At 42.4% G+C, this 15,804-nt stretch overlaps 1 protein-coding gene across 3 annotated transcripts in view; it reads right to left on the bottom strand.

Annotated features, from left to right (window-relative positions):
• EEA1 (early endosome antigen 1) overlaps nucleotides 1-15,804 on the bottom strand; it is a 160,229-nt gene that overhangs the window by 30,720 nt on the left and 113,705 nt on the right. For all 3 annotated transcript variants that reach the window (XM_040344133.1, XM_040344134.1, XM_040344135.1), the window contains 6 exons: nucleotides 12,021-12,134; nucleotides 9,142-9,297; nucleotides 8,173-8,312; nucleotides 4,822-5,140; nucleotides 4,583-4,684; nucleotides 530-715 (listed from right to left, as the gene is read on the bottom strand). In XM_040344133.1, coding sequence (XP_040200067.1) covers nucleotides 530-715; nucleotides 4,583-4,684; nucleotides 4,822-5,140; nucleotides 8,173-8,312; nucleotides 9,142-9,297; nucleotides 12,021-12,134 — 1,017 coding nt within the window. The remainder of the gene's footprint in view (nucleotides 1-529; nucleotides 716-4,582; nucleotides 4,685-4,821; nucleotides 5,141-8,172; nucleotides 8,313-9,141; nucleotides 9,298-12,020; nucleotides 12,135-15,804) is intronic.

Raw genomic sequence — 15,804 nt, 5'->3', positions numbered from 1 at the left:
TCTATAGGCAAGAGGAGTGTATATTCTTAATTGAATCTTGGTGTGCTAAGTGAATTTTCTTTTTTTTTTTAGATCTGTGTCATAATCTCTGCACAGCTTCCTGTAATACAGACCAGTCACTGCTGCTCTCTTCTTGTGCAGGGTGAATGGTCTTGTATCCACCCTCCTGTGGTTTTCTGCAGGCAGCTTTGTAGTGGGGTGGGCCTGCTGTGCTCCTCTCTGCACAAGCTATATTAGCACAGTGATAACGCCAAAGACATTTGGTGCACCCAAGTGGATTGAAACCTGTATTGCTATGAATCACAATGCAATCATTTTGCCCATAGTTCAGCTTTAAAACTGTGGATAAGAATTTCAGATTTAATTTATTGATTTTACACATCTCTACAGCCCTGACACATTCTGCGTTGCTTACTGCACTAGTACACAAAACCACAATTTGCAAAACTGTAAGCACACAATGATGCTGTGAGCAAGGCTGTAAGAACTGTGCATGTGCTATTGTGAAAAAACAACAACCACAACTCACTTTCTCAGTTAGTTGAGTGGAGACAGCCTGTAAATCCTTCTGATGTTTTTTCTTCTCTTCATCAACTGATGCCTGGATTTTCTTCAGCTCTGCCTGATGCTCCTGCTCTGCTTTCTTTTTTTCCTCTATAGAGCCCTGTATCTTGCCACTGCAGATCTGTACTTCAGACTTCAATTTAGTGGATTCCTAGTGAAAGAAACAGTATCGCCTGTGAAATTAAAGGTGCCTTAAAAAGTACAGTACATGCGTCAAACACAAGGCCCGTGGGCCAAATCCAGCCCTCTAGGACCTTTCATGTGGCCCTCACACCTCTCCTGCAGCTCCGACACCCCCCCCTCCCCTCTTGTCTCAGCAGTCAGCAGCAAAGAGGAGGATAAAACTCCTCCACCAGATCCTGCACCACTCTCTTTTTTGCAAAAAGAAAATTACATGGATGCCCTCATATGCACCCAAGTTGCACTGAACATTACATGTATGAACAAATCTGGAACAGATGTTGGATATCAGCATGCAGGTTAGGTCACAATGAACATCTGTGTCTCACTGGAGAAATTTCCCTTATTTTCCTGTCCCATAGTCACAACAGAACGCGAGAGGAAAATCCTCCAAGGTGAGGGAATCCCTGGTTGCCAAGCAGGGTCTGTCCCCATTCTAAGATTTGACCTAATTTCCTGTCCTGGCGACAATCCAAAATTTGGTATTTTCTTTAACTTTCACACACAAAACAGTCAACAGGACAAATAAAGAGTGAGGATCTCCTAGAAGCACTGGCAGCAATACGAACCACCCTCCACTCTAACCAAATCAACAACAAAAAATATATATTTTAAAAGGCACAGGTCAGCATGACAGTCAAGCAGCTGGGACTTTCAATAAACCCCATATTCCATCTAAAACAGGTTTCCTTTAATAACATATCTATTTGAAAATACTATTTTTATCTTACAGAATTACATATTCATGGGTCCTGGGATGTCCCCGAGCAACTGTGAGGGATTTGAAACACTCCTCCCCAGCCTGGAAGACTGGTATCCGTCATTGTCACTTTCCAGTGATATGGAAGGAACGACTTCCCCATTGTTAAAGCTTGGCTGGAGATCCACCAAGCTATGGAATTACCTGGATAGTAGCATACTTATTTCATGCCACTGTGATTTTGTGTTGGAAGGGTCTTGAATGGAACAGCCTTGAAGAAGGCAACCATGAGAACCAGAACTCCCAAGAGGAATCTCAGGAAAGTCATGTGTGTGAGTCCTGAGAGCAGTTTATTTTTCAGAAGGAACTTTTGCTTTGGCTACAAACAGCTTAATGTATTCCAGGCAAAGAGAAGGTTGGAGAACAGAAATTGACTACCCAACCAAAAGCCAGAAGCATCCAAATTGTCCTATGGACATTTGCAGGGAAGGGCAAAAGTTCTTCAGAAGGAGGTTGTCTTGATAGCCTGTAACCTGGATGTGCTGAGTTCTTAGAAGGGCAAGAAGAGGTACCAGGACCTTTCTGAATACTCTGGAAGCAGAGGCTAAGCCAAAAGGTAGTGTGACAAAACAGAAAGCGATTGTCTCCTAGTGCAAAGTGTAGAAAACACAGATGAGGTGGATAAGTTGGAATATGCAGATAGGCAGACTATAACAGACTTTTAGGACTGAGGCTGCCCCTTCACTGAAAAGTTTGCTTTGTTGGCAAAGTCTTTGCGACAAAAGTGAATTAGCCTTGAGGAGCCCTGCATTTTGAGAAGATAGAGGCCAAAAAGAAAGGAGATTTTAAAACTTTCTGCCATGGAAGAACCCTTCCACCTGTGACACCTTTGATAAATTTTCAAGCGCCACCTCAAAGTGAGGCATTCTACTTCAAAGGGCATTCGCGTGAGTTGTCTTATATAGGCAGCTACAGCTGACCAGGCTTTAAGCCACAGGATGGATTCTGTGCATGTGAATAGAAATTAGTGCCATTCGGGAACTTTGTGTCATTACTTGTTCTAGGGAAACCACAAAAAAAGAGCAGGGCAGAAGATAATTGCTTTAATTGCTTAGTTAAAGTATGGTCTTGGAACACAGGATCATGTTTTTTCATTGCCCTAGTTTAGTTAGCTGCAGTCTGACAGACAAAAATTGCAGCAAAAGCTCATTGGAGCTGGACCTACAAGTGTGAAAAACGCCTTAACCACTTAAGCCCCGGACCAATATGCTGCCTAAAGACCCAAGGGGTTTTTACAGTTCGGGACTGCGTCGCTTTAACAGACAATTGCGCGGTCGTGCGACGTGGCTCCCAAACAAAATTGGCGTCCTTTTTTCCCCACAAATAGAGCTTTCTTTTGGTGGTATTTGATCACCTCTGCGGTTTTTATTTTTTGCGCTATAAACAAAAATAGAGCGATAATTTTGAAAAAAATTCAATATTTTTTACTTTTTGCTATAATAAAAATCCCCCAAAAACATATATAAAAAAAAATGTTTTCCTCAGTTTAGGCCGATACGTATTCTTCTACCTATTTTTGGTAAAAAAAATTGCAATAAGCGTTTATCGATTGGTTTGCGCAAGATTTATAGTGTTTACAAAATAGGGGATAGTTTTATTGCATTTTTATAAAAAAATTTTTTTTTACTACTATTGGCGGCGATCAGTGATTTTTTTCGTGACTGCGACATTATGGCGGACACTTCGGACAATTTTGACACATTTTTGGGACCATTGTCATTTTCACAGCAAAAAATGCATTTAAATTGCATTGTTTGTTGTGAAAATGACAGTTGCAGTTTGGGAGTTAACCACAGGGGACGTGTCTTCAAAAGGCTTTCTAGTGTCCAATCACCTGAAGGTACCAGTTTATGCCTAGACTTCGTGAATACTCCTGTACTGTACAATTAGGATATCAGTGGCCCATGATGTGTTGCATTAATTACAATAAGCCTTTTTATGTGTAAAGCTGTTGAAAGTGAAATGTCTAAGGCTAACTCACGGATCAAAGACAGCCAAAGAAAGAATGGTGTCAATGCCATCATTACCACTAGAAACCTTTATTTCAACTACAGGTCAAAATCCAAATGGCTAAATGCTTCCCTGTCTAAACAAAGACAGGGGCCTGGATTCACGTACGAGTTACGCCAGCGTATCTCCAGATACGCCGTCGTAAACATGAGTCCGAGCTGTCGTATCTATACGCCTGATTCTTAGAATCCGTTACGCATAGATTTGTATTAGATCCGACCGGCGTAAGTCTCTTACGCCGTCGTATCATAACTGCATATTTACGCTGGCCGCTAGGGGCGTGTACGCTGATTTACGCCTAGAAATATGTAAATCAGCTAGATACGCCAATTCACGAACGTACGCCAGGCCGACGCAGTACAGATACGCCGTTTACGTTAGGCTTTTCCCGGCGTAAAGTTACCCCTGCTATATGAGGCGTACCAATGTTAAGTATGGACGTCGTTCCCGCGTCGAATTTTGAACATTTTACATCGTTTGCGCAAGTCGTTCGCGAATAGGGCTGGGCGTCATTTATGTTCACATCAAAAGTATTGACTTCTTGCGGGTTAATTTGGAGCATGCGCACTGGGATACTTTCACGAACGGCACATGCGCCGTTCGTAAAAAGTGTCATTTACGTGGGGTCACATAAAATTTACATAACACACGCCCACATCTACCACATTTGAATTAGGCGGGCTTACGCCGGCCTATTTACGCTACGCCGCCACAACTTTCGTTTGAGAATACGGCACTTGCCTGTAAAAGTTGCGGAGGCGTAACTTAAATAGGATACGTTACGCCCGCACAAAGATACGCGATTCTACGTGAATCCGGGCCAAAGTATTTTCTTTTAAATCAAAATAGCTGCATTCTTTTGTGACGAGACATCTTGATACACTGCATATGTATAAGCCATCTGCGCAGACACTGGCAGTCTCACCGTTCTACAGGATAAGTCAGGATGAGCAATACTTTGAGATCCAACAATGTGATTGGCTTGACATTAATTCATCTTGTATCTGAATCATATTTGAAAGCTGTCATAAACATGAGAGACCAGAGGCTGAAAATCTAAAGCATTACCTCCACTTTAGCAGCCAGATGAGTCTTAAGCTCCTGGATTTCTTTTACTGTAGCATCTGCCTGTGATTTTAGCTTAACCTTCAATTCGTCACGGGACTTCTCCTGGTAAAAAAAAAATGATGTGTGCTGAACCATCTTTCGTATAACCTCTTGTAACATTACAAGATATGAAAACACAGCTCTAACGGTTATTGAAAGCAGCATCTGGATTAAGCTTATGTCATATACTGAATGCCTACCATGACCTGAACCAGTTCTTTCCCAGTCTGTCTTTCCTTTTCTAGCAATTCTTTGGATTTTTCCAGAGATTCCGTACTCTGGACCAACTTGTCTCTGGTATCTTTGAGCTCCGTTTGCAAAGCATCTCTTTCCTGCTTTAGTTTCTCCAGATTTCCAGCAGTCTCTTGTCTTTGCACAGTAATGTTTTCCAGTTCTTGCTTTGTCCTTTCTACAGTCTCTTTAAGGCTGGTCACTTCTTTGTCTTGTTTTGATATCATCTCTTTGGAGTGCTGCAGGGATTCAGACTTTTTCTGTAACTCCAATTTGGTACTAGAGACCCTGTAAACAAGCAAAGTGCTGGTTAAACATTGGGGGGAAAATAAAAAATGATGTGTTCCTAGATTTGATGGTAGATTAAGACTACAAGCGTCCCACTAAAAACTTTGTATTACTATCAGTTTACACTAGTACAGGCTAGTACAGTAATGGCAGCTGTGGACTAATTAATCTACAACCCTAAATCCAAAAAAAAGGTGGGACATTGTGCAAAATCTACATAAAAACAAAATGCAATTATTTGCAAATCTCATAACCCCATATTTTACAATAGAAAGGACTGGGCACACATGGTTGCCAAACAGAACGTCAAATTTAAATTCGACTGACCATAGAACAGCTTACCACTTTGCAACAGACCATTTTAAATGAGCTTTGGCTCAGAGAGGAAAAGGGCATTTCTGGAACATGTTCAGATATTTGGCATTTTTGGTAGGGTTGTCCCGATACCACTTTTTTAGGACCGAGTACAAGTACCGATACTTTTTTTCAAGTACTCGCCGATACCGAATACCGATACTTTTTTTTAAATGTGTCCCCAAATGCAGCCATGTCCCCCCACAAATGCAGCCATGTCCCCCCACAGATGCAGCCATGTCCCCCCACAGATGCAGCCATGTCCCCTCACAGATGCAGCCATGTCCCCCCACAGATGCAGCCATGTCTCCCCCCATATCCAGCCATGTCCCCCCCCCATATCCAGCCATGTCCCCCCCCCATATCCAGCCATGTCTCCCCCCATATCCAGCCATGTCCCCCCATATGCAGCCATGTCTCCCCCCATATCCAGCCATGTCCCCCCATATGCAGCCATGTCTCCCCCCCATATCCAGCCATGTCCCCCAAATGCAGCCATGTCTCCCCCCATATCCAGCCATGTCTCCCATATGCAGCCATGTCTCCCCCCATATCCAGCCATGTCCCCCTTACCTGCATCCCGCTGCCGCCGAATAGCTGTAATGATTCGCGCTGCGTATAGACACTCCCCCTTGATCGGGATTGGACAGTTCACCCGAGCAAGGGGGAGTGTCTATACGCGGCGCGAATCATTACAGCTATTCAAATGAAAGCTGTAATGTTCCCCGCGCGTATTAACCAGTCGGTGGCAGCGGGATGCGGCGTAACGGCGGCGGGATGAGGCGTAACGGCGGCGGGAGTATTCTATTTCGGTATCGGGGGTATTTGCGGGAGTACGAGTACTCCCGCAAATACTCGGAATCGGTCCCGATACCGATACTAGTATCGGTATCGGGACAACCCTAATTTTTGGATCATCTTCAGATATGGTGTCTTCCTTGCATGATAGAGCTTTGGATGGCATAGTGAACTGTGTTCACATACAGGGAGTTTTTAAAGTACAGTATTACATAGTCCATGCAGTAATGCCCATCACAGAATCATGCCTGTTAATACAGTTCATTTTGAGAGCCCGGCATCATATATTGTCCTTTGTGCAGAGTAATATTTCCACATTCTCTGAATCTTTTGATAATACAGCTTCATGAGCGCATCACCCGACCTCTCTCCGGCATTTCTACACCACTGAGAATCTGACTTTTATGACCCAACAGGCAAACAAGATTCTCAAACTGGCTCACAAATCTGCCCTTAAATTCAGGAAACTGGATACAAGATACTAGCCAGATGGCATTGTGCACCATGTGTGTTACATAAAATGGATCGTTCCAGACACCTGTTGGCGCTGCACCAAAGAAGTTTGTTACAACAGCTCACATTTTCTGGTACTGTCCCAAAATACATTCCTTCTGGGAGGACTTGGAAGCTAAAATTACACAATTGACTTCCGTCGACGTAATTGGGAATCTGGAAGCATGTCTGCTCCACCTGACAGACATACTCATCCAGACACACAAGGCTTCTCTCACTATCCACTTGGTGAATGCAGCCAAGGTTTGCATTTCATCCATGTGGAAGCAAACACATGCTCTGACAAGATGACTGTGGTATTCCAAAAGAAACAATATTTTCCATATAGAAGACTTAAAGTGGTTGTAAATCCTTACAGGCCACTTTAGGCTACAGGTAAGCCTATAATGAGGCTTACCTGTAGCTACCCAGGATATCGCCTAAACCTGCACGGTTTAGGAGATATCCCCTGCATGTGCCGATGTCATTGGCACATTCGCACTAAAGCAAAGGCATGTATGTGCTGTTGCTTCAGTGAGTGTGGCATTCCTGGCAGCTACCGTGCGGGAGTGACATCATTGCGTCAATTACAGCGCCGGAGCCGCGATACCCGGAAGTAACCCCTCGGGAGTGATATCACTGGCCGGTGCTGTGTACGGGCACCGCAGCCAGGGCTTCAATCTCAGGTGAGTATTACATGCATGCATACTAGCTCATTATACCTTTGTCTTGCAGGTGTTCGTTTTTTTTGTGTTTTTTTTTTGTTTTTTTTCAAAGAGAGTTTACAACCACTTTAACGACTACCAATCACAATACCGAGGAATAATTTAGAGAGAAGTGGAGGTCCTGGAGAAACTTTACCTGCACCAATAGTTACCTTGAGGTATTGTTCCAATCTGGATCCAAGCTGCCCTAAGCAACTGGTCTAGTCTCTCTCTCTCTCTCTCTCTCTCTCTCTCTCTCTCTCTCTCTATATATATATATATATATATATATATATATATATATAGAGAATCTTTCTAGGGATTGTGGTTGTAGAAATTAGGAGCCAGATAGTCCATTTAAAGACCCAGAAGACACCTTTAAAGACCTGATTTCTGGAAACAGATTCCAGAAACGGTAGAAAGAAAAGGTTAAATAAATGTAGATGTCAGCTGTTGTTTCTTTAAAAGTATAAGTTCCATTTTCAAATAAAAAAAAGTCTAAAAAACAAAGAAACCAAATGATAGAAAGTGATAGAATATTGAGCTTGGGTCGATGTACATCTGAGGTCTAGGCTAGAAGGTAATGAGGGACATCTCTATTTTTAGTTTTTTTACTTGCACTTTATAGGTGCATTTATTGTCCTGAGTCAAAACAATGAGCAAGACATAAAAACTGTGACTTACAATCCCTTCTCTTCCTCTAGCTGTTTGCTGAGTTCAGACACTTTCAACTCCAGCTGGGAGCACTGCTGCTTTTGTTGCTGAAGATCTTGAACTGTCTGCTCACGACTTGTTTTAAAACTTACCAAGTCAGCTTCCATTTTCTGCAAGAAAGCAATACATGTTACAATCACTTCACCTGACTTAGCAATTTTATATCACTTAACTTAAATTGATTGTAAACCCTTACATATACCCAGTGAAATAACTAGCCTCAGGTGATATACAGAGATCAAACAAATCCTCCTACATAAGTTGTACCTGTTTATATGCAGTCTTTTCATCTCTACATCCAGATTGTACACTGCATTTCTGAGCTTACAGAGAAAGAATGCAGGAATCTGATGTCACATACACAGCACAGCTCAGAGAGGACCTGAGTTGAGGGGAGGGGAGGGAAGGGAAGGGACACCCCCCCAGGGACACCCCCCCCCCACCCCATCTACACAATCTCATAGGAAAGTATGCACAGCTAAAATCGGTCAATTACGGGCTGTGTGCTGGAGGTGGCACCCCCTCAATCCATTGGCGTTAGTACAGCCAACGTAGAGAGAGGGACGCTGCTCTAGGTCGGTCCACTGCTGCTGAACCTCACATACATTCCAACCAGGTGCCAGCCCAGCTTGCAGACAAGAAAAGGAAAATCTGCACGGCTACACTTCAGGAATAAAAAACACCTTTATTGTAGAAAAACCATGTACCGCGAAATACAAAAAAAAAAAAACAGCAAGATCACAGTGGGCAACTGAAAGGTTGAAGAGTTTCACACTTGTCTCAGCTATAAATCATAACCTAAAATCAGCACAGCCTTTTTGAGTTGAGAATAGTTAGGAATAAAGTTTTGTGCTTATTCCTATTCCTCTACATAAAAACATTTTTTAAAAAATTTAAACCACCATATCAACAAGCAGGTCATCTTTAATAATATCTTACTTTAATTTGCCCTTCAAGTGCTTCAGCCTTATGTTCCATAGTGAGGTATTTCTCTTTATATTCCTTAACACTCTGCTCCAGCTGAGTGTAGTGCTCCTTCTTTTCTTGTAACTTTGCTGTTACTTGTTCAAGCTGAGTGTTGACTTTATTTAATTCCTAAAAAGAAAAAAAATGCATGTTTCATTAGATTCAAAATGTATATATATATATATATATATATATATATATATATATATATATATATATATATATATATATATATATATATATATATATCTCAATCATTATTATAAGATTGTTAATATTAAATGAGTGGCACAGCTTGACATAATGTATGCCATACTCGAAGAAAAAACAGGGAGCATACATTTTATGGGTCACTACCCCTCAGTAAATATACAAAAAAAAATATATTTTTGCAGCTTATCAATCCTTACATGTGCTGGCTGTATTGGTTCTCTTTTTTTTAGCATTTCATTTCCTCTTCATTTTCACCTAGGGATCCAGTCTGTAACACACTTCCTGTCCTAGGGTGGCTCCTTTTTCTAAGGAGGCGCAACATAAACACCTTAGGACAGCAGCACTGTCAATCTAAAGCAGGGATCCTCAAACTAAGGCCCTCCAGCTGTTGTAGAACTACACATCCCATGAGGCATTGTAACACAGTGACATTCACAGACATGACTAGGCATGATGGGAATTGTAGTTCCTGAACAACTGAAGGGCCGTAGTTTGAAGACCCACAATCTAAAGCCTTGTACACACGATCGGATTTCCAGCGGACTTTTCCGTGGATTTTGGTCCGAAGGGCGTTGGCCATGAGCTTTTTCTGCATACAGACGGCACAACATTTTTAGCCAACAAAACCTAAATATGTGTTTTTTCTGCTCAAACAATTATGGCCATAAAATTGGATCGTGTGTACAGACCTTTTAGAACAGTGTAGTGTTAGAAGGAGGGGGGCATGCAGTGTTAATGCCCTACACACGATCCAATTTTATGGCCATAATTGTCTGATGGATGTGTTGTGTCAGATAATATGACCAAGTGTATGCTCCATCAGACAAATGTTGGCTGAATTAACGACAACAAATGTTGGCTGTTCATGTTTACCAACTGTCTGGCAATAAATCTGTTACGTCGGCTTTTTCCGATCGTGTGTAAAATCCAAAGTACAAACACACATGCACAAAACCAATGCTAAACATCAGACAACAATAGCAGAAGTTGACCAAAGGGTGGCGGTAAAGAGCTGAAAAACCACATGGTTTGGTGAATGTTGGCTGAAAATGTTGTGCCGTGTGTATGCAGAACAAGTTCACGGCCAACTTCCTTCGGACCAAAATCCACGGAGAAGTCTGATCGTATGTACAAGGCTTTAGATAGACAAGTAGATTTAGTTTGAGTTGAATAATGAATTAAAGTGCCACTTCATCGATTTTTACAATCAATCATAGCTCCTCTGGTTCCCTGTCCCCTTCCTCTAACAGAATTGGAAAAAAAAAAAATTTTGTGCTGCAAAACAGCATCTCCTCCTCCTTCCTTCTGCTTTAGCATTATGCCAAGTACACTGGATCGGAAATTCCGACAAGAAAAGTCTGATGTGAGCTTTTGGTCGGAAATTCCGACCGTGTGTAGGCTCCATTTTTCCGACGGAAAAAGTTTGCATCGGAAAATCCGCTCGTCTGTATGCAATTCCGACAAAAAAACATGCATGCTCAGAATCAAGCAGAACTGCCTATTGAACTTCATTGATTTCGGCTCGTCACACGTCTTGTACTTCACCACGCTCTTGGCAATCAGAAGATTTGTGTGACCGTGTGTATGCAACACAAGTCTGAGCCAAAATTCCATCAGAAAAAATCCACGGTTTTCTTGTCGGAATTTCCGATCGTGTGTACGCGGCATCAAACTCCACCAAAAAACACCACCAATTTTCTAAGCTTCAGGAAGAGTTTGAAGACCTTGCTCTTCCAGAAGTGTTATGGGGGCTTATAGGTCACTGCATCCTGGTCAGTAAGGGAGCTAGATTAAGAAGATCAGAATCTCCCTGCTCATTATAGTCATACGCATCAAGGCCCATGGGTAAGACTGCGTTTAGAAGCATTTTTTTATAATAATAATAAAAAAACTGCAGCTTTTGGGATATAGGAAAGCGGATCATGGTAAGCACCTCTGTTCGTGGTAAATGGTTTGTCTCAATATTCTGTCTTTTTTGCTTCAAGGTTTACATTTTTTTATTTTTTTTTAACAAAACATATCATACTTACCTGTGTAACGGTTTTTCACCCATCCGCCTCTTCTCAAGTCCACCGCACCTGTCCCCTCCCCTCTACTGAGTTCCTCTATACCAAGCTGCTTGCTTTGGGGGGCACTCATGCATGCTCACTCCCAAGCCGCCTCTGTGTCTATGTGTGCTCGGTCCCGCCCCTTACTCCCTTCTCATTGGCTGCGATTGACAGCAGCAGGAGCCAATGAGGAGGAAGAGACCCGGAAGAGCTTCTGCGAGATCAGGCACAAGTGAGTATTAAGGGGGGGCCTGCAGGGGGAGCTGCACACAGAAGTTTTTTTTACCTTCATGTATCGAATGTATAAAAAACACTTTAACCTGAACCCCTAAAATGAGCCTCTAATAATTCATCTCCCTTCTAGAACTTTATCCTAAAACTAAACACAAATACCTAAAATAAACTCTTTAATCCTAACACTCACATAAGCCCTAAACAAATCTCCCCAACACTTTAACAACTGGAGCGCAGAAGAACTGACACATTACATTTCCTCACTGAAATTCAGTCTTTTAAGGCTAAGAATTAATGATCCACAAGCAATAACAAATCCGATGTACAGATGCATGGAAGTAATAAGATTATCTTTACCTGTTGCTTATCTTGTAGTGCATTTTGGGCTGTATCCAAATGATTTTGCAGGTCAACCCTTTGTGCAGTTTTTGCAGCTTCCGCTGATAACAGCAGCTCTGTCTTTGCCTTGAGCTATTGTTTGAAAACAATAGAGAAATAAGTAACTGAAAATCACTGTTGAGCATTATGTATACTTTAAGCAGAACTATCCTAATTTAAGGGCTTGTTCCCACCATGTGCGATGACCTACAACCTGCATAGATCCAAGCAGGCTCACCACAAGAGCACATAAAAAACAATAGTTGTGGTGTGTTGTGTAAAAATGCAGAGAGGCCGAACTTTTGTCCAACCACAACTCAACTCATGTCAGTGCATCTTACTGCATTGCAGCTCCACTGCAGTGCATAGAGATGAAAGAAATGTAATTCAGTGAGTTTTCAAAAAAGGTAAGGCACAATTTTAGCGTGCGGGCTGGTGTGTCTCAAAGGAAAGCTCAATTTAGAAATGTTCAATTAGCATTACTAAATGCATAATCATACACGTTTACTTAAAATTCATTTATATCCCGCCTACTAGCACATGTATAAGGGTTTTATGGCATGTACAAATTCTTATTTTCTTCTTGTCCATCGAGGGACACACAGATCTTGTACTGTTGGGCTTTTAAAAAGCAGTCCACCTGAGGAGTGGGCAACAAAGAAAATGCAAACAAGCTCACCAAAAAAAAACACTGAACTGGGCACTGCTTACAGCTAAGAGCCATTTTGGAGGGCCTAATGACAGCAGATGAGGCCTTAACATCCACCAGGCAAAACCTGGAGAACACGTGAACAGAAGTCCAGGTTAGAGCCTCACAAATATGAGAAACAGTAGCCTGATGTCAAAGAAGCCAAGAGGCATTTACAGGTCTAGTGGAGTGTGCCTCAAAAGGAAAGGGTAGCACCTCATCCATAAGACCATAAGCTTGAATGATGGTCTCTCTGAGCCAATGTGAAGTAGTGAAACGAGAATCTTATTCACCTTTAAGCCCCGTACACACGGGCCGAATGTTGGGCGGCATCGACCGGTTCAATAGAAACCGCTCGTCATTTGACCTTTGTGTATTGTAGTCGGTCTGACAGAAGCCAGGCGCTTGGCTTGGCATAGGGGCATTTCTGTAAAAGGTCGGCCAACCAGCCGGAGTGTTCCGGTGGTGGTGGGGGGGGGGGCGCATTCCACTGTCAGAACACAACAGCAGGGGAGACTGATATACTAACATCATATTGTTAGTACAGCAACTCCAACCTGAGCTGTCAGTTCTTTTTACATTCAGCCCACTGGGTTTTAAAAAAAAAACTATCAGTGTGTACTAGGCTTTACTGAGACCATCAGGATTGAGATAGTGTGTCAATCTTTCTGAAGGAAACAGTGGCTACAAAATGAACTCTCACAGACTGAACTACACACAAGCAATGGAAAATGATATCCTTCTGATGAACTGAACCCAGACAAAGAGTTGGAAGAATGATGTCCTAGTTGGAGTGAAAGGTTAAATCTAGCTTTGACAGAAAGGAGGTTCTGGGCCTCAAAATTAGCTTTTTCATGAAAAGGCAAAAAATGGTTCTTTAAGGCTGCCAGCTTAGGCACTGACCTTGCAGAGATGATGGCAAATATGTGAATAAGTGTGGAAAAGGAATATCCGTTGGATTCAAAAGGATTCATACAGATCTCAAGCATCCCATTTAAATACATGCAAGGTCAGGACAGTCAAAGCTACATATTTCACTAAAGCCTGCGTTTCTCAGTTGAAAGTCTTCAAGATACTCCCACTATGTGTATGTCCTAAGAGAATAGCACAGATAGCACAGGAGCCAGCACCTTGGTGAACACCAGAAATTCAGAAGAATAAGACCAAAAACTGGAATTGCAGTGGAGCCAGAGCAAAACATAGGAATACCTGATGTGCTAGAGAAATGGGGGCTTTTCTTGGTCTCCATTGTGGGGTGAATCATGCCAGATTGAGCCCTATGCTTCTGTTGCTAAGACGAGTCCTCTTGCCACCTTGCATCCTTGATAAGGACATGCAAAGGCACTGTCTCTTGAAGATCATGCACTTTTTACATGAAGGCGCCTAAGACAAGACTTTAGCCAAAAAGTCCTGTTCATGTTCACTGACAGGAGACTAACACAGCAAATGAGGTTGCTCAAGGCTGCAGGCATGAGCTAAAAATGCTCTATGATCAACTGCCATGGTGTTGAGATGATTGCTGATAGTAAGACCAGTCCGTTAAAGTTAAACAGATCAAAGACATCCTTAACCACTTTCTTACTGGGCACTTAAACCCCTTCCTGACCAGAGGACTTTTTGCGATTCGGCACTGCGTCGCTTTAACTGACAATTGCGCGGTCGTGCGACGTGGCTCCCAAACAAAAATAACGTCCTTTTTTCCCCACAAATAGAGCTTTCTTTTGGTGGTATTTGATCACCTCTGCGGTTTTTATTTTTTGCGCTATAAACAAAAATAGAGCGACAATTTTGAAAAAAAAAATATATTTTTACTTGTTGCTATAATAAATAGCTCAATTTTTTTTTTTTTACGTTTTTTTTTTATCCTCAGTCTAGGCCGATACGTATTCTACATATTTTTAGTAAAAAAAAAAATCGCAATAAGCGACTGGTTTGCGCAAAAGTTATAGCGCCTACAAAATAAGGGACAGAATTATTATTATTATTTTTTTTTTTTTTACTAGAAATGGCGGCGATCTGCGATTTTTATTGGGACTGCGACGTTATGGCGGACACATCGGACACTTTTGACACGTTTTTGGCGCCATTCACATTTATACTGCAATCAGTGCTATAAATATGCACTAATTACTGTATAAATTTTTTTTTTTTACTAGAAATGGCGGCGATCTGCGATTTTTATTGGGACTGCAACGTTATGGCGGACACATCGGACACTTTTGACACATTTTTGGCGCCATTCACATTTATACTGCAATCAGTGCTATAAATATGCACTAATTACTGTATAAATGTGACTGGCAGGGAAGGGGTTAACACTAGGGGGTGAGGAAGGGGTTAAATGTGTATCCTAATTAGTGTTCTAACTGTGGGGGAAGGGGGGTGACTGGGGGGGTGACCGATCTGTGTCTCTATGTACAAGAGACACAGATCTGTCTCCTCTCTCCCCTGACAGCATCGCTGTCTGTGAGAGCCGGCAATGAGAAATTATCTCATATGTAAACATATGAGATCATCTCTCATTGGCCGCACAGATCGCCTAGGAAACGGCCGCTCCGATTGGCCGTTCACGGCGATCTGTGACTGGCTGTGTCCAAGGGACACGGCCAGCACAGCAGTTCCCCGCTGCGCGCTCGGGAGCGCGCGCGGGGAACGCGAAAAGGGGCGGCCGTAAAAACGGCCTCCCAGAGAAGTAGAGCCACCCTGCGGCTGTATATAGTCGTACGGCCGTCGGGAAGTGGTTAAAACAGGTTGCAGTACAGGACCTGTCAGTGAGGGCAGAGATTTGGAAATGCTCTCCAATTGCTTGTCAGTGGGGTCCTTAAAAACAAGTTCATCCTCCACTAGGATCTTGTCAGTATGTTTTCAGTCTCCATAAAGGAAGACTGTGTCCAGCGGATGCACCGGAAGGGTCTTGAAGATCTTATCGCTTCAAAAGGATTCTATTTAGGGGACAGCACCGGCAGAGCCTACAGGCTGTTCCTAATGTATAAAAGCTGCATATAGAGACTAGCTCAAGCAGTGATGTAGCATAAATCTTGACTGAAGAAAAAATAGTATTAAAGGTCCATTTAC

This window comes from Rana temporaria, chromosome 3, assembly GCF_905171775.1.
Source record: "Rana temporaria chromosome 3, aRanTem1.1, whole genome shotgun sequence".
NCBI lineage: Eukaryota > Metazoa > Chordata > Amphibia > Anura > Ranidae > Rana > Rana temporaria.
The sequence above is the reverse complement of the archived record's forward strand: the minus strand, read 5'-3'. Positions and strand labels throughout refer to the sequence as shown.